The 19,514-nt window shown below is 40.3% G+C and overlaps 1 protein-coding gene across 3 annotated transcripts; it reads left to right on the plus strand.

Annotated features, from left to right (window-relative positions):
* Nucleotides 1-382: 382 nt before the first annotated feature.
* LOC120047329 (zinc finger protein 280C-like) lies at nucleotides 383-14,719 on the plus strand. 3 transcript variants are annotated; one of them, XM_038992870.1, is made up of 20 exons: nucleotides 383-520; nucleotides 1,076-1,257; nucleotides 1,473-1,687; nucleotides 2,049-2,148; nucleotides 2,366-2,611; nucleotides 2,759-2,824; nucleotides 2,926-3,035; nucleotides 4,637-4,836; nucleotides 6,198-6,355; nucleotides 6,542-6,642; nucleotides 6,837-6,983; nucleotides 9,979-10,113; nucleotides 10,305-10,531; nucleotides 11,207-11,347; nucleotides 12,002-12,064; nucleotides 12,260-12,378; nucleotides 12,483-12,516; nucleotides 13,313-13,355; nucleotides 13,453-13,499; nucleotides 13,610-14,719. In XM_038992870.1, exons 2-20 carry the CDS (start codon nucleotides 1,083-1,085, stop codon nucleotides 14,235-14,237), a joined length of 2,955 nt encoding a protein of 984 aa, XP_038848798.1. In that variant the 5' UTR covers nucleotides 383-520; nucleotides 1,076-1,082; the 3' UTR covers nucleotides 14,238-14,719. The 3 variants fall into 3 exon arrangements, with proteins under 3 accessions (XP_038848798.1, XP_038848784.1, XP_038848792.1); XM_038992856.1 differs by having other exon boundaries at nucleotides 384-520; nucleotides 2,363-2,611; XM_038992864.1 differs by lacking the exon at nucleotides 383-520 and adding an exon at nucleotides 760-945 and having other exon boundaries at nucleotides 2,363-2,611.
* Nucleotides 14,720-19,514: the final 4,795 nt, after the last annotated feature.

The raw sequence follows: 19,514 nt of genomic DNA on the forward strand, positions 1-19,514 counted from the left end.
GTTAGTTGGTAGGCGGAAACACAGGGCTAGATAAGAGAAATAGATGGCCTCACACTCCAGTACAGTAGGTGGCGGTGCATGCACATTTCAGTTGGTTGTGATCCGCCAATACACATTTCAAGAAGAAGAATTAAGCTGATCTGCTTAAAACGTGGACAGACTTTGGGCGGTGTCTGTTTGCACACCGCCATTATACCATAGAAGAAGATTTTGGGCGGAGTAAACACTTCCTCTGTTTGTCAACAGTTACCACTTCCACAAAGTCATAAACCCTGCCTATTTCTATAATTTATCTTCTTAACATGTGATGTTAAACCAAACCATAACCACACTGCTAACTCTAACTAATTGTTGTTTTCATGGATTTTAACGATATAGCTAATTTTGAGGCTGTGGTAACCTTCCTTTCAGCAAACCCCACATTTCCCATCAGCCACCACAATATTCATAGGCGCTCCATTGAAGGTATTTCTCATTTTGTACTAAGGACTAACCACCCAGTTAAGCGTTAGATTAAAAGGTAAGTGGACTCTGTACTTGGCCACTGGTATACTTAGAATGTTGGTATTGTTGAATAGCATTTAAACATCCCTTAGTATTACTGCATCAGAGAAAATGAAGTTGGAACAAAGAGATCGATGTTGTGTTGTCGCGCCAGACGCTATGATTGGTTGCCCACACTAGCTAATAATGGCTGGCTATCAGAGTTAGCTAGCTAGCTACTGTAGTGAGCTAAAATAGATGGCAACTGGACGTTTTGGTAGATAACGTTAGTATATCTAGTTAACTATGTGGTGTTCTGCATTGTATTTCCAGTCTTTTTATGTAGCTAACTATGGTTTTTCGACGGGATATAAGCAAAATGTCCATTAACTAACTAGTCGCGCGGCTATGAGGATTCAACGTTTCCAATTTCCTAGCTTTTCCTACTAGCTAGTTAGCCAGGTACGCAAAACATGTTAGCTAACGTTAGCCCACAGCTAGCTTAAGAAACCATGGCTAACTTCGTTTGACTAGCTAGTTAGTTAACTGTTTGTTTCTAGCGAACATTAACGTAACTCTCATCCATTTTCAGCTTCACAATGTCCGAGCTTTTTATGGAATGTGAGGAAGAGGAGCTGGAGCCATGGCAGAGACAGACACCAGAAGTAAATTTGTTGGGCGACGGTAAACATGATGATGACGACGACGACGATGAACCTATATTTGTTGGGGAGCTTAGTACTTCAAAGGGCACCATTATTAACACCAGACCAAGTATGTTTTCTTCTCTTGGTATGGCTCAGTTAATGTTAGGTCTCTCACACTGTTGTCTGTTTTCTCTAGTTTGGATAGTTTGCATACACAATATCCTTCCATTGGATCCTTTCCCCTTAGTTGCTCTACAAAGTTGGTAAATATGATTATCAATATAGATTTTATTGCATTGATACATAAACAAGAGTGGTTAATTATATGACCTGTCTTTGAAGCAAACAACCAAAGAAATGTGAAGACCACCCCAGTTCAAAGTGGCGGAGTTGGAAGACCAAGAGCCTCTAGGATGACAATGACACATAACTCCCCCCAAGCTCATATCACTCGGGGTCCAGTTCCACAGAACATCATAATTCCTGGGAAAGGGTTGAACAATGCACCTCGACCCTTAACAGCAGTACCACCACAGCCCATCATTATCAACAACCAGGTATATTGTGTTTTGCTTTAGATATCCCTTATTTCACTTTGCTATACATAGCAAAGAACACACATTAGATTTGAGTCATTTAGCAGAGACTCTTATCCAGATAAACTTACAATTACTGTATTAATTAAGATAGCTAGGTGAGACAAACATATCACAGTTGTAAGTACATGTTCCCTCAATAAAGTAGTTATCAGCAAAGTCGGTGCTAGTAGGAAAATCCAAATGCAGGTTTTTACACAATTGTGGTGCTGGGACAGAGAAGAGCTTTGACTGGGCACCTGTTTAGTTATAAAGATGTAACTTTTGGCTGTAATGGTGTTGGTGCAATGTTTTAATAAAAACTGTTTGCCTTTTTTCTTAGGGTTACATTATGACCACACCACAGTTATCGGCCAACTCGGCTTTCCTCGCTTCCCTTGGGAAACAGTATCCCCCTGGGACATCTTTCACTGTGGTTCCAGGTAAAAATAGAAATATTACATCCTAACTTGATTGCAGGCAGGCAAGCAACAAACCAAAACATAACACACATTTTTGTATTTCAGAGCAGACTAATAATTGGAAATTAATTTAGTGAATCTATGCTCAAGTAAACTTATATATTCCCTATACAGCCACAGCACAAACATACTGCATTTTGCGGTGTTTCATATTTGTAATGTGTGTTTTTTTCAGCAGGCCAGCAGCACATTCTGCAGCAGATGACTCCAGCAGCAGGCCAGCAGCACATTATGCAGCAGGTGACTCCGGGGAAGCCTTTACCTGGGGTTATCCACAGGCCTCAAGTGCACATGATCCACAACAACGTAGTGACCTTGTCCAATGTGCAGGGCCCCGCTGCATTGTCTTCCCAGCCCAACCGCCCAAATTCTACCAACCTCCAGATTGTGTCCCCAGTTATTCAAGCCAAAGGCAACAGCTGGGGTAATAAGCCAAAATATCTTACTTGTTTGACTCAGAGATATTCCTGGCCGGGTCACGTGGTCACGAAAACTGTGTGTGACCTCATGATCTGAAGATTGCATGTGACTTGTGATAATAAGTATGAATCTATTTTCTCCCCTTAAACAGACTATGGCAAACGAGGTTTACCTCAAGACCAAAACAGCACAGCTAAAAAAGCAAAGCAGGACATCGGTAGGGGTTTCCTTACATCAGTTGCATGCTCTGTTATTAGCTAGATTCATTAGCACTTTTTTTTATTTTTACAACTGAAATTTACTTTTTTGTTTTTGCAGGGTCTCCCCACGCCCAGGAGATATTAGAAAATGGAGCACGTTTTTGTAAAAAATGTCCAAAGTGTAAATTTGATTTCTACCAACAAGTTGTCATGAAAGACCACATGGTGGTGAGTTTACTTCAGTCATTCTAAAATGCATGCCTTTAGCTGTGACAATTGTTTTACATAAATATTCTAAAATGTTGCTATTCAGGGCTTGACATTCTCTTTTTTAGCCACTTGTACCTCGGACAGATTTTTGGTTTACTTGTTCCAAAAAAAAGGCTAACCATTTTTACATCATTATATGATTCAAGGAACCACTTTTCAAAGTAAAATAAATTTTAATTTTTTTTACCATTTAAAAAAAATCAGATAAATGTAGCTGGGCTACAGTCTGCCTATTGGCATCTTTGCATATTCATTCGTGTCTCAAAATACAACACTGCCTACCCCTTTTAAAGCTCTCCTTGAGAATAGTTTGCCACCCTTGGTAGACTATAAAATATTACAACATTACAATTACAACCAAATACTTTTTATGTCTTTATATATTAAAGGGTGTCCCTGGGACGATAAAACATGTATGCGGTTCAAAACAGACTCTGGGACAGTTCTGGGATGACATAGTTTAAAAAAAACATTATTTTTAAAGCAATGAGGCTGATGCAACAGATCAGACCATTTTGCTTAAAATATTGATAGTTTTATTTCTTATTATAAACTCAACAATGTGCACATGGCCTTAGGCTGCATAAATGTTCCAACATGCAATTAGTGGGAAAGCACCTTTCTCAAAGCGCTCCACACATGTGCGAGCGGTTTCATATGACAGAGATGAAAATAGCTGTTAGCAATGAAGAGGGGAGATCTAAAGATGTATAAACTGGCATGGTTTACTCATGACTAGTATTATGCCTTTGGCTGTTGGAAAATAAAATATTGTTGATTTGTAAACCAATAGAACATGAGAAATTCTGGTTTCAATATTTCTGTGGTCATATTTTGCCTAGGCTAGACTACTTTGAAACAAGTTAAGACCTGCTTAATTGTTTAAAACCTCCACATGAAACTTCCAGGTTTTAAACAATTTAAGTTTATTATGAAATAGTTTCAAAATGTTGGCTGCCTCTGCTCAGATTCAAGGTGGGTGATGTGCAGTGCGCATCATGCACTGTCTTTCACTCCGGTCTTGTGACCATTTGATCTGAACGAAGTACTTTGAGTATGTCGACAGAATCAAGCATTCAGACGTTAATGTTAATTATCCTTCATTATATTTGTCAAACATGACTGCCGTTTAGCCTATATTTATGTAATTAAAATTCTCATTAAAGTGTGCCTACATTTTCTGCCGCCTCATGTCAGCATCGGTCTGGACATGAGGCTGTAGCTAATATGCATATCAATTACAATTTGATGTGCAGGCTTTTTTATTTATGTACATGAAAAATAGATTTGAATATTATTTCAGTGTTTGCTTCTCACATCGAATTCTGATCGTAGTAAATGTTTGATTTTTGTGAATTTGTTTTACTTGTCCATTTGGAACAAATCTATGTTCTTGTCAAAATATTTATTTTTTACTTGTCCCGAACAAGAGGACCAGCGTTAATGTCGAGCCTTGCTATTAGTGCATGAACCAGAGCCTTAGAGGCACTTTAAGAACTACATTATCAACTCTGCAGATTGTAATTTGTTCACCTATTTTACATTTACTTTAATTTCAGAAATGTTGTCCTCACCTGTTGGAGTGTGTCTTCCCCTCAACCCCAAAGTCTACTTACCTTTTTGCAAGCAAGCGCATCATGCTTGTCACAGACTTCTACTATGGTAGATTTGAGGGAGACAAACCCAAATCGCAGCAGCAGAAGACCCCATTTACCTATAAGTGCCAGAGCTGTTTGAAAGTACTCAAGAACAACGTCAGGTAACTACAGCAGGCGTTGCTTGCTGTGCAGCTCTGCTTTTGTTTTCAATAAGCCACTGTATTCCTGAATAATACGATTATTTGTGACGAAAAAAGGGTGTCGTGTCTACTGCACAAAATGTGTTTGTTTAAACAGGTCATTTTCTAATTTAAAGAACTCCTCTATATCCTATTTGTCCAGTGGCATAATGAAAACAATACATTTGGCATTTCACATGTTTACATAATGCAAACACATTACACAATTACTGCCACCAATAAGCAGATCAGTGGACATATCTTCTATATTTATATGAATGGCTCACTGTTATTGGTAATGAATGGATACATCAACCGGCCTTTCGTCAATACATCACCCCAAGTGTCTACTGTGCTGTTTTGGTGCATGGAAATGGTGTTCATGAACAAGTGTTAAATGAGCCCTCTGCCCATGGAGAGTGATTAACTTCAATGTGAAGAGAGGATATTCAACGTGTTTCAGCCCTCATCACAGTTTTCTCCCCCAGATGGATGACATATCAACTCATATTCCCACTTGGGGCCAGAGATGAATAATGGCTGCTAGTTTGGATGGTGTAAGAACTGCTCCTTTGATTAAATAACTTTGCTTCAGGACGTTGCAAGAAAAGCCTCTGTAAGCTCCTTTTAATGGGCAGACGCATTTGTACTGAACCCAGTCTGGCAGCAGAGGTCATAGTTTGTCTGCATAAGAATCCCTGTTAGGGGAGCTGAGGTAAGACTGCTGGCTGAAAAATGGGCCTTGCCTGCCTTGTCAGTGCAGCGGTTACATGTAGAGGTCATGTGGCTCGGGAGCAGCCGTGGAACACCACATCATTAAGCATAACAAAAAGCTGTGCATAATTGGCAGTATTATAATGGCAATTATGCATGCTTAGGAAGTGAGGTGCACAGTGGTTGCTAATTTATTTTTTTAATCTGACGCGCAGGTTTGGTGTTGCACATAGGCCACGATCTGTTGAAGTGTTATTGAATACGGCTTCACTGTAATTTGGCTCAATACATTAAGTTAGTTTTTCTTTTTCTAAATGTGGGTTGAAGTAGGGTAGTTAGTTATTTATGCATGTATGCATATATTTCTTTAATTATTTAAAGAAACGTTTGACTAAAAAGCTAATGAGCTTTTTACCATATATTCACAAAACATTTATGAAATTTGCTCTGGTGGATTGGATAGTTACACATTTTTCTTGTTTTTAATAGCTTGTTTAAAAATGAAATTTTACAATACAATTTTTTAAAGATAAACGGCAAAGCTGACACTTCGTTGCTTTGGCATTTGTGGTTTCTGACGCTACATTGCTACTGATGTCTTATCTTGAACTTTGTGGTGACTCTTGTAGGTTCATGAACCATATGAAGCACCATCTGGAGCTGGAGAAGCAGAACAGTGAGAGCTGGGAAAGCCACACTACCTGCCAACACTGCTACCGGCAGTACTCAACCCCATTCCAGCTGCAGTGCCACGTTGAGAGTGCCCACAGCATGGTCGAATCTTCAAGTAGGCATACCAGTCAATAGCAACCAACATGAAACGTCAATGAAACCATACATTTCACCTTAACGTATTGAACACTATCTCAAGCAATCATACATTATTGTATATAGGTTGATTATAGTTATATAAATAAAGCTGTCTTTAACAAGTTGGGCCCATTTTAGTAATTCATTCTTGTTGTTTTTGTAGCCAATTGCAAGATATGTGAATTAGCCTTCGAGTCTGAGCAAGTGCTCCTGGAACACATGAAGGACAATCACAAGCCTGGCGAGATGCCCTATGTCTGCCAGGTACATTTTGTTTATCAATCATGTTTTTATATCAGTCTGTTCACAAAGAAAAGTCATTAATAGTTGATAGTAGAGATGCCCTGGCATTACAATCAGGAATTGAAACATTTAATTCAAATTATTGAAGGGATTTGCCTTGCAGTCATCCTGAACCATTTATTATTCACACTAATACTTTAATTGTCTCCTTCCAGGTGTGCAACTACCGGTCTTCATTCTTTGCCGATGTGGACACACACTTCCGTACGGTGCATGAAAACACAAAGGATCTCCTTTGTCCGTTCTGCCTTAAAGTTCTTAAAAGTGGTCATGTCTACATGCAGCACTATATGAAGCATCAGGTAAGAGGCTTAGTTATATTGGGTACTTTTCTATTGTTAAATATGTGCAACAATTCATGATCAATAAATATGTTGATTGGGTCATTTTTGGTTGATGTGGCTGATGTTCTGACTGACCTGGCACACATTGTAATTTCCTGTCAGTTTCCTGATGTTTCAGCCTCTTAATAAAGCAGTGAATGCAGCAAACAGTTTTCTCTCAGAGTTTGAGTTTTAAAGCTGTCTGGTTTAAAAAAAAAAAAAATGTTTTGCCCTATTGGCTTTCATTCTGAAGTTGGATTGATTTGGTTGTCTGCTGAACACCTTGATGTAATACATAACTGTCTTACAGCAATGTATGCTTCCTTTCACTCTGAAAAAAAAAACAAACCAGATCAACTCCACAAATCACTGTATGTAGCCATAGAACAAAGCCAACAGAAACGTTAGTCTAATACCAAGCCAGCCAATGCTGTAAGAATCAAAAAGGATTCAATGACACTGTTAGCTGTGCCAACCAACAAAACACAGAAATGACACATTGTCCTGAAATCTTACCCTTTACTAAGGATAGCTGAACCTATTATCTACAGTTGAAGTCGGAAGTTTACATACACCTTAGCCAAATACATTTAAACTCAGTTTTTCACAATTCCTGCGATTTTAATCCTAGTAAAAATTCCCTGTCTTAGGTCAGTTAGGATCACCACTTTATTTTAAGAATGTGAAATGTCAGAATAATAGTAGAGAGAATGATTTATTTCAGCTTTTATTTCTTTCATCACATTCCCAGTGGGTCAGAAGTTTACATTAGTATTTGGTAGCATTGACTTTAAATTGTTTAATTTGGGTCAAACATTTCGGGTAGCCTTCCACAAGCTTCCCACAATAAGTTGGGTGAATTTTGGCCCTTTCCTCCTGACAGAGCTGGTGTAACCGAGTCAGGTTTGTAGGCCTCCTTGCTCGCACATGCTTTTTCAGTTCCGCCCACAAATCTTCTATGGGATTGAGGTCAGGGCTTTGTGATGGCCACTCCAATACCGTGCCTTTGTTGTCCTTAAGCCATTTTGCCACAACTTTAGAAGTATGCTTGGGGTCATTGTCCAGTTGGAAGACCCATTTTTACATTTTTATTTTAACTTTATTTAACTAAGTCATTTAAGAATAAATTCTTATTTTCAATGACGGCCTAGGAACAGTGGGTTAACTGCCTTGTTCAGGGGCAGAATTACAGATTTTTACCTTGTCAGCTCGGGGATTCGATCTTGCAACCTTCCGGTTACTAGTCCAACGCTCTAACCACTAGGCTACCTGCCGCCCATTTGCGACCAAGCCTTAACTTCCTGACTGATGTCTTGAGATGTTGCTTCAATATATCCACATAATTTTCCTCCCTCATGATGCCATCTATTTTGTGAAGTGCACCAGTCCCTCCTACAGCAAAGTACCCCCACAACATGATACTGCCACCCCCGTGTTTCACGATTGGGATGGTGTTCTTCGGCTTGCAAGCCTCCCCCTTTTTCCTCCAAACATAACGATGGTCATTATGGCCAAACAGTTCTGTTTTTCTTCTATCAGGCCAGAGGACATTTCTCCAAAAAGTACGATCTTTGTCCCCATGTGCAGTTGCAAACCGTAGTCTGGCTTTTTTATGGGCGGTTTTGGAGCAGTGGCTTCTTCCTTGCGGGCTTTCAGGTTATGTCGATATAGGACTTGTTTTACTGTGGATATAGAAACTTTTGTACCCGTTTCCTCCAGCATCTTTACAAGGTCCTTTGTGGTTGTTCTGGGATTGATTTGCACTCTTCGCACCAAAGTACGTTCATCTCTAGGAGACAGAACGCGTCTCCTTCCTGAGCGGTATGACGGCTGCGTGGTGCCATGGTGTTTATACACTGCTCAAAAAAATAAAGGGAACACTTAAACAACACAATGTAACTCCAAGTCAATCACACTTCTGTGAAATCAAACTGTCCACTTAGGAAGCAACACTGATTGACAATAAATTTCACATGCTGTTGTGCAAATGGAATAGACAAAAGGTGGAAATTATAGGCAATTAGCAAGACACCCCCAATAAAGGAGTGGTTCTGCAGGTGGTGACCACAGACCACTTCTCAGTTCCTATGCTTCCTGGCTGATGTTTTGGTCACTTTTGAATGCTGGCGGTGCTTTCACTCTAGTGGTAGCATGAGACGGAGTCTACAACCCACACAAGTGGCTCAGGTAGTGCAGCTCATCCAGGATGGCACATCAATGCGAGCTGTGGCAAGAAGGTTTGCTGTGTCTGTCAGCGTAGTGTCCAGAGCATGGAGGCGCTACCAGGAGACAGGCCAGTACATCAGGAGACGTGGAGGAGGCCGTAGGAGGGCAACAACCCAGCAGCAGGACCGCTACCTCCGCCTTTGTGCAAGGAGGAGCACTGCCAAAGCCCTGCAAAATGACCTCCAGCAGGCCACGCACTACCTGAGCCACTTGTGTGGGTTGTAGACTCCGTGTACTTGCTCCCAAGGATGAACCAGACTTGTGGAGGTCTACAATTTTATTTCTGAGGTCTTGGCTGATTTTCTTTTGATTTTCCCATGATGTCAAGCAATGAGGCACTGAGTTTGAAGGTAGGCCTTGAAATGTATCCCACAGGTACACCTCCAATTGACCCAAATGATGTCAATTAGCCTATCAGAAGCTTCTAAAGCCATGACATTTTCTGGAATTTTCCAAGTTGTTTAAAGGCACAGTTAACTTAGTGTATGTAAACTTCTGACCCACTGGAATTGTGATACAGTGAAATAATCTGTCTGTAAACAAATGTTGGAAAAATTACTTGTGTCATGCACAAAGTAGATGTCCTAACTGACTTGCCAAAATTATAGTTTGTTAACAAGAAATTTGTGGAGTGGTTGAAAAATGAGTTTTAATGACTCCAACATAAGTGTATGTAAACTTCTGTCTTCAACTGTACCTATATGCAGTCTCATGTTTTTCTATTGTACTTGTTTTGTCAATTTGCCAGAAAAAAGGAATTAATCGTTGCGGGAAATGCAGGCTGAATTTCCTCACCTACAAGGAGAGAGTGGATCACAAGACTCAGCACCATAAGACTTTCCAAAAACCCAAAGCTCTGGAGGGCCTTCCTCCTGGAACCAAGGTTTTGACTCTTCTTATTTAGCCTAACAAAACATCTCAATACCTCTGTACCAATTATCTACAATATAGATAACATCAATGGCAACCGCAATAAGCCCTCATTTTAAAAGCAAGTTCTTTTACAAGCGTTTAAATCATGGCATGAATTCAGAGAATCTTAATTTGATCTGTTTTTATTTATACATATTTCAGGTGACTATCCGGGCCTCTCTGACCGGGCCGTCTCCCAGTTCCACCCATGCTGCTGAAAAATCCAGTGTCAGTGTCATACCAGAGGTCTCAGGCATGAAGGTAGCCAAAGTAAAAGCTCAGAGCAGTATATCTACCACACAGGGCAGCAGTGGGGGGAAAGGCAAGGCCACAGTGAGCAAGAAGCTCCTCAAGCAGCAGAAGAACAACCATGTGTTGCAGAGTCTCAGGTCGGTCCATCACTCAGTCAACTTGTTTTTTTCCTCACAAACTACATATTTTCTGTTACAGGATCTAAACTATGGTCAGGGCTGATTCTTTTCATGGTTGGTTATGAACAGGGCTCTAAATTCAAACGTTTCATAGGTAGAACTGGTGTTCTCAAAAGAGTTAGCCGCTAATGAGGTTACATGACTGAACAACAGGTAAACAAATGCCTGCGAGTGGTTTTGGAGCAGCTTGTGAAGTGGTTTATAAATGTATACCCAATTCACAATAGAACATGCACAGGTAATATGGTTCATATCTTTTTACCGTTTTGTGCTAGAAACAATATGTTTTCACAGTAGTGATGCTGCATTAGCTCCTAACCATAATGAATCTGCTCGCTTTTATGTCTTGGTCAATCAAACAACGGTACAGCGACGCCTAATCATAACAACAATTATACTCTGGGAGCTTGTTTTCATTGTCGCACGGTGCTCCCAAAATATGTCAGGTCGCACAGCAAAATATTTAAGAGCATTTGCGACCAAAATGGTCACACTTCAGAGCCCTGGTTATCAATATATTACACCAATCAAGTAACTTGTATGTTTAATAATGCATCTCAGAATGTGTTACTGAAGGTAATAGTACTTTAAATGAATGAATGATGCTCCAATTAGTTTTCTCTACCTTTTTAGTATTGGCGAAAGAAGACACACCTGCATTGAGTGCTACTCGGAGATTCATGACTTCTATAGTCACTATCCCATGGTTGCAATTTGTGGTGCATGCAAGTATCGGACAAGTTGCAAAACTTCATTTGGAAACCATATGATAAGGTAAAAGCTCCTTGAGTGTCAGATTCATAACACATGTGTACACTGAGTGTACAAAACTTTAGGAACACCCCTACAAGGTGTCAAACATTCCACAGGGATGCTGGCCCATGTTGACTCCAATGCTTCCCACAGTTGTGTCAAGTTGGATGGATGTCCTTTGGGTGGTGGACCATTCTTGATACACACGGGAAACTGAGCGTGAAAAACCCGGCAGCGTGCAGTTCTTGACAAACTGGTGCGCCTGGCACATGCTACCATATCCTGTTCAAAGACACTTAAAATATTTTGTCTTGCCCATTCACCCTCTGAATGACACACATACATAATCCATGTCTCAATTGTCTCAAAGCTTAAAAATCCTTTTAAAACCGTTCTCCTCACCTTAATCTACACTGATTTGAAGTGGATTTAACAAGTGACATCAATAAAGGATCATAGCTTTTACCTGGTCAGTCTGTCATGGAAAGAATAGGTGTTCTTAATGTTTTGTGAACAGTGTATATGCCCATTTTTACATTTTAGTCATATAGCAGATGCTCTTATCCAGAGCGACTTACAGGAGGAAGTAGGGTTAAGTGCAGATTTTTCACCTAGTCGGCTCAGAGAGGATGTTTTATTGTTCATATTAAATATATAAAAATATGTATTTGTCAGGTTCCATAGTGCCATCTCAAAAGAGAGATTCCGGAAAATGAGGAAAATCCCAGTTGTCCTAAGGTACGTGTCCCTAACTAAACAAATCTGGTCTCAAATCAATTCGTTAATGTTGCTATTGTTCTGCAATCCAGTTTTTGGTAATGATTTATTTAATAAGTAGTGTTGCATTTTCACCAAACATTACCATAATTAAGCACCATGCAAGTTTATTCTATTCGGTTCATTATGAATCACATTTTACCTACTGTCTTGCAGGAATTTAACCCTTGTCTGTCTGAACTGTGACTTCCTGGCGGATGCGCATGGAACTGACCTCATGAGCAAGCATTTGATTGACAGACCACACCACGTCTGTAAGGTCATACTAGAGAAAGGTATAAGGTTTATCACATTCTTCACAACCAGATGCTTAGGCGTCGCATCTTGTTTATATAATAATAATAACCTGTCTGCATGTCACGTTTTTCTTGTCTTGCAGGAGAAGGTGGTGCTGTAGATGATGGCATTAGAGGGTGAGTAGCTACTCTTCCAATGCAGCAGATAACGAGAACATCCTAAAATAAAAGTAACACCCCTCATAGTGTTGTAATGAGAATCTCAGAATTTGATCAAGTACTTGTGAGACTTCCAACTCCCTGACCTATGAGTTTGTTTGGAAGCATCCATTATTTTGAGAAATCTTTACCATATGCTTTTTACGTTAAGCTAATTGGGATGCATATTAAGTGGATATTTTTTTTTTTTGACCTTCACAAATGCAAATGGGAGCTTTGGCCTTAATTAATACCAGAGAACATTGCTTAATTAATGTGTGCCTAAAGTAAGGTAATTTTGTCATTGGGAAGTTGCTGAAATGAAAGGTCGTTGTCGAATCTCTTTTGCAAGAATATCCTCGTCTTAATTTGTTGTATTCCTTTGAGGAGCCAAACGCACTAACAATACACATGAGATCAAGTTCAAATGTAATAATTTCATAAATATGTTGTTCCTCCTGAGAATTTAATATGCACAATTCAATGCTAATTGATATTTATGCTAAATGCCTGTTCTGTTTGAAGAATGATTGTCTGGACAAGGACATTGGTCCTTTTGCTTCATGATTAAAATATCTTTGTTTGAAAAAATAGGAACTATTTGGATACTAATTCTGTGCTGATAAGCCAGCCTTAATTATGCTCTGAAAATGAATTTTAAGTTTTCATTACCATTTTCCATATGCTATCTCCAAAGTCATTTTATTAATGGTTTTATTAAAAGGGCTCTACGTTTAATGGATTTGTCGTGATTTTCTCTTTTGTTCTGTTTCAGAAATAAGCAAGGGATGTCTGCTCTGATGTTCCCTGATATCCAGGTACTACTCTAGCTGGATTGTACCTGAGAAACACATATGTTTGATTTTGAACGGTTTCCTCAACCCAGCACCTCTTCTTTTTTTGTTTGTTACATAGAATGCTGAAACTGCCACAGTGAGTGGCGCTTTTGAACAATTGCACAGGTAATTAAGGGATGGTCCACACAAAATAGAACCAACAAATATTTTTCCCATCTTGGATGGAGTCAATTAGATTGATTTGGTACGTGTCCCACCCCCCCTTTCATTCACAGCGTTCCCAGATTGGAGGAGACCTCCAATGTCTTGTGTATCACCCCAGCTGCTGAAAGAGGGTATGGGCCAGAGGTAATGCATGTTCAGACCCAAGAGTCAGGAAGAGGTGATGTTATTCTACTAGACAACGATGATGCAGCAGTTAACCAGCTAGGAGAGGCAGAAGTGCTTCCACAGATCTCTACAGTAGATCAGATCCAGGGAGTCACACAGGCTACAGAGCTAGAAACACCCATGGAAAGTTCAGTCGAGGAAGACCAGTCTTTGCAGTCAGGGCCCATGGAAAGTGAAACACCCATGGAAAGCTCAGTTGAGGAGGAGCTGAGGGAGGAGTGGGCTTTGCAGTCAGCGACCAGGTCCCCCTCTAGTTCTGTGGCCTGTGAGTTAGAGGGGGAGGCGGCGTGTTTGCGTGAGTCATTAAGCAAACTGGAATCTGTGAGCTTTGACGACAGTAAGAAGGTCAGCGCTTCCCTGGAGACTATCCCCTTAAATGTAGACCAAGAGGTGAACAATATCGTGGAAGCAAAGGACATCTCCTCATCCTCTCAAAGTCCAGCTGAAGTCAGGGCAGACAAAGACATTCCCTCCAGTCCTGAAACACTGAAGGAATCGGAAGCCTCGGAGTAGAGAAAAGTGGACCGGATGTATTTTTAAGAAGACTGCATACTATTGAAATGTATTTCTCTTCCCCATTTTCTTAGTTTACTGTCCTTGACCAGATGGAGATAAGCTGAGACGTGCTATGTGTTTATTAGATTTGACATTTGGAAAAACATGTATCATTTTTTTCTAACAGCAGTGCAAGATTTTACTTCTGTCAAACTTTCAATTTGGTTGTAAGCTTTCAATGAAAGTGAAAATGGTACACAATTTGAATAATTTGACTTTCTGTAGTGTGTCGAAAAATACAGAATCTGAATGTTTATGCTTTCCTTGATCTATGAACTTGTACTCAAGTGTGAAAAATCCTTGAAATATCTTCTTGACTATCCTTCCACTAGTAGATATAGGCCTTTTATGTTTATTTTGGATACCTCTACTTCCATTGACATTTCGTAGGTGTTTTTGTGTATTTTTAATATACTGAACTCAGCAAAAAAAGAAATGTCCTCTCACTGTCAATTGTGTTTATTTTCAGAAAACTTAACATGTGTAAATATTTGTATGAACATAAGATTCAACAACTGAGACATAAACTGAACAAGTGCCACAGACATGTGACTAGCAGAAATTGAATGTGTCCCTGAACAAAGGGGGGGGTCAAAATCTAAAGTAAGTCAGTATCTGGTGTGGCCACCAGCTGCATTAAGTACTCCAGTGCATCTCCTCCTCATGGACTGCACCAGATTTGCCAGTTCTGGCTGTGAGCTGTTACTCCATTCTTCCACTGAAGCACCTGCAAGTTCCCAGACATTTCTGGGGGGAATGGCTCTAGCCCTCACCCTCCGATCCAACAGGTCCCAGACGTGCTCAATGGGATTGAGATCCTGGCTCTTCGCTGGCCATGGCAGAACACTGACATTCCTGACTTGCAGGAAATCACACACAGAACGAGCAGTATGGCTTGTGACATTGTCATGCTGGGTCATGTCAGGATAAGCCTGCAGGAAGGGTACCACATGTAACGCGCAGCGTTGAGATTGCCTGCAATGACAAGCTCAGTCCGATATGCTGTGACACACCACCCCAGACCATGACAGACCCTCCACCTCCAAATTGATCCCGCTCAAGAGTACAGGCCTCGGTGTAACGCTCATTCCTTCAACGATAAACTCGAATCCGACTATCACCCCTGGTGAGACAAAACCGCGACTCATCAGTGAAGAGCACTTTTTGCCAGTCCTGTCTGGTCCAGCGAAGATGGGTTTGTGCCCATAGGCGACGTTGTTGTCGGTGACGTCTGGTGAGGACCTGCCTTAATACAGGCCTACAAGCCCTCAGTACAGCCTCAGCCTATTGCGGACAGTCAGCACTAAGGGAGGGATTGTGCGCTCTTGGTGTAACTCGGGCAGTTGTTGCCATCCTGTACCTGTCCCGCAGGTGTGATGTTCGGTTGTACCGATCCTATGCAGGTGTTGTTACACGTGGTCTGCCACTGCGAGGACGGTCAGCTGTCCGTCCTGTCTCCCTGTCTTCAGCGTCTCGCAGTACGGACATTGCAATTTATTGCCCTGGCCACAGCTGCAGTCTTCATGCCTCCTTGCAGCATGCCTAAGTCATGTTCACGCAGATGAGCAGGGACCCTGGGCATCTTTCTTTTGGTGTTTTTCAGAGTCAGTAGAAAGGCCTCTTTAGTGTCCTAAATTTTCATAACTGTGACCTTAATTGCCTACCGTCTGTAAGCTGTTTCTTAACCGTTCCAAAGGTGCATGTTCATTAATTGTTTATGGTTCATTGAACAAGCATGGGAAACAGTGTTTAAACCCTTTACAATGAAGATCTGTGAAGTTATTTGGATTTTTACAAATTATCTTTGAAAGACAGGGTCCTGAAAAGGGGATGTTTCTTTTTTTGCTGAGTTTATAATCCATCACTTTCCCTTTGATCGTCTGTAGTTTGAGAGCAATCCAATGGATTTGAGGGAGTTTAATTCAAATGAACCGCGGTACACCGGTCTATGGCCTGTCACAGGCAAAAGCAGTGAGGGGGGAGGAGCGCGCTTCTCAAATCGAACAGTAGTCTGCGCCGCTCGGTCATGTTGTCAACTGGCAGCATGGTGCATCGTCCAGAAACACTTTGCCATAAAATGTTTGAATTTTCAAACTACTTTGCATTGGGAAGGCAGATTAGTGTTTTGATCAAAAGCAGTCACCTTTTTCATTTGAAACCAGTATCCTACTCAGTACTCCACGTGCTTAACCTACGTCACTTTTGTTTTGAGACAATTTTGCCATCAGCCAGAGCGGGGCACCTGGCTCGAAAAAGAATGCAATCACTTTTCACCCGGTGCAAATTCCTCCCACCGTGAGCAACTGGGCCAGGTAATCTAATCCCCGCAGTGTTTCCATTGCAGTCGTGCTAACATGTAAATAAACTTTGGTAATACATTATGGAATCTGCTACTGAGACTTGATTAAGAACTGACTGTCCATGTTCATTATGGTTAAGAGGTGATCAACTGTGTGTAGGCTCATCACTGCCCAGTTTACATGAAAAGTAATGAAATACATTGATTCCCCAGTTACCTCACAAATAGTTGTCATAGATTACAAGCATCTTGATAGGTTTAACACTGACAGAAGTGTTGACTTGGCACTGAAATGTCTTCACCTTTCCTATGAATGATCATTGTGCCAGCTTGTGTTAGTTTGGTGCATTTTCAGCTGATGGGGAGGTTGAGGATGCAAAAAGCTTGAGGGAGAAGGGTGTCATGAGTTGATGCATAAACAAGCTAGAGATGGATTGAATTTATTTGACAGGTGACAGCAAAGGTGTCGCTTTTGGCCAGCATGTGCTGATAATACATACGGAATTTGCCCAAGCAGTGAAGCTAGACTGTTTTCTTGCATACTTAAAATAGACAAGAACAGGGAAGTAATAATGTCTATTATGTTTATATCCCGTGTGGAACATCAATTCAGAAGAATTGCCTGATTGTCTTGTAAGCAATGGATTGTACTGTACCAGTATTAAGAGGACATGACAGTGCAGAAAGGGTACACCACTACAGTAGTAGTAAACTAAAACCTAGATTTATCTGTTGTTTACTTTGTGGGTTCTTTATCCCTTTCTTGAGAGAAATTTTAACAAATAAGAAATAAAACAATGAGAGCAGAGACTAAATTCTGTCAGATATTATTTCAGCATTCCTTTACTGTTGGGGCACAGTAGGCCTAAATACAATACTCAGTTGTCACCTCAAGCTAAGTCGTTTTGAAGATTTACAGATGAGGTCTCAGAGGGAGGCACACTTCTGTCAAATGTCAGGGCACCTTGAGGAACATTGCCATCTTGTGAAGTGAGAACACCTCATGTATGCACAGCCCCCACCCCCCCAGTCATTTCTATCTGTATTTGTTTGCAAGTGTTCCAAATGTCAGCTAATGATGCTCAATGGGAACAAGCTTCATAGAATGGCTGTCAATGTCAACTATGGCTGACAGTGTTTGACAGTTTAAATGAGACTTTGAAAAGTGAAACTCAAAGATTGTTGCCCTTTTTACTTCTATGCATATGCAAATCCTGTAAAACCTTCAAAGTCAAATCTGGACGTCGAAGCCAGTTCCACTGCATTTTTTTCATTGTTCTCTAATCAGGGACTGATTTAGAACTGGGACACAAGGTGGGTGCAATTAATTATCAGGTAGAACAGAAAACCAGCAGGCTCCGGACAGAGTAAGCGTTGAATAAACCTGCTGTAAAGACAAGATAAAAAGAAAATGACAGGCTTCTGAGAGTTTGTTTATTATGGTCCCTGCATCATTGTGAAAAGGATCCAAATGAAAAAAATTGCCTTTGGATCACCTGAAATGAAGTGATATCATGGCCCCATCATTTTTCAGGCTTCAAGGAGATATACCTTCAGAAAGTATACCCCTTGACGTATTCCTCATTTTGTTTATTTTACACCCTGAATTCAAAATGGATTAAATATATATAAAAATCTCACCCAATACCCCATAATGACAAAGTGAAAACATGTTTTTAGATTTTTTTGTAATGTGTTACAAATGAAATACAGAAATATCTAATTCACACCCCTGAGTCAATACTTTGTAGAAGCACATTTGGCAGCGATTACAGCTGAGTCTTTCTGGGTAAGTCTCTAAGAGCTTTACCTCACCTGGATTGTGCAACAGTTGCCCATTTATTTTCTAAATTCTTCAAGCTCTGTCAAATTGGTTGTTGATCATTGCTAGACAACCAATTTCAGGTCTTGCCATAGATTTTCAAGTAGATTTACGTCAACTGTTAACTCAGCCACTCAGGAACATTCACTGTCTTGGTAAGCAACTCCAGTGTAAATCTGGCTTTGTGTTTAATATTATTGTCCTGCTGAAAGGTGAATTCGTCTGGTGGAAATCAGACTGAACCAGGTTTTCCTCTAGGATTTTGCCTGTGCTTAGCTCCATTCTGTTTTTTTATCCTGAAAAACTCCCTAGTCCTTAACAATTACAAGCATACGCATAACATGGTGCAACCACCACAATTCTTGAAAATATGGAGAGTGGTACTCAGTAAAGTGTTGTATTGGATTTGCCCCAAACATAACACTTTGTATTCAGGATGAAAGTTAATTGCTTTACCACATTTTTTGCAGTATTACTTTAGTGCCTTGTTGCAAACAGGATGCATGTTTCTTTTCACACTGTCAGTTAGGTTAGTATTATGGAGTAACTACAATGTTGCTGATCCATCCTCAGTTTTCTCAGGGACCTTACAGATAATTGTATGTGTGCGGGGTACAGAGATGAGGTAGTAATTAAAAAAGCATGTTTAAACCTTATTGCACAGAGTGAGTCCATGTAATTTATTATGTGACTTGTGAAGCATATTTTTACTCCTGAACTTTAATCTTGCCATAACAAAGGGATTGAATACTTATTGACTCAAGACATTTCAGCTTTACATTTTTTATTAATTTGTAGAAATTTCGAAAAACATTCCACTTTGATATGCGTGTAGGCCAGTGACGACAAAATCGAAATGTAATCTATTTTACATTTAGGCTGTAACAACAAAATTTGGAAAAAATCAAGGAATGTGAATACTTTAAGGCATTGTAATATAATACTTTCAGACAGCTTTACTGACAATACATCTGTCCCCAGCATCGATCAGAAGGGTAAATTCTAACTTTTATATACCAGTAGTCTGAAATCAAGTAATATCAGGCCCAACCTTAAGGACCTGCCAATTGAATACTTTTCTAAAATAATTTGTCCAGAGTTTTTAACTGGACCG

The sequence above is a fragment of the Salvelinus namaycush genome, chromosome 1 (assembly GCF_016432855.1).
Source record: "Salvelinus namaycush isolate Seneca chromosome 1, SaNama_1.0, whole genome shotgun sequence".
Taxonomy (NCBI): domain Eukaryota; kingdom Metazoa; phylum Chordata; class Actinopteri; order Salmoniformes; family Salmonidae; genus Salvelinus; species Salvelinus namaycush.

Bases quoted from the DNA above. Each gene is read 5' to 3' on its own strand.
- LOC120047329 (XM_038992856.1), top strand. From the start codon at position 1,083: ATGTCCGAGCTTTTTATGGAATGTGAGGAAGAGGAGCTGGAGCCATGG. The intron at 2,825-2,925 runs GTAGGGGTTTCC...TTGTTTTTGCAG, and splicing joins AAAAGCAAAGCAGGACATCG to GGTCTCCCCACGCCCAGGAG. The intron at 4,837-6,197 runs GTAACTACAGCA...TGACTCTTGTAG, and splicing joins GTACTCAAGAACAACGTCAG to GTTCATGAACCATATGAAGC.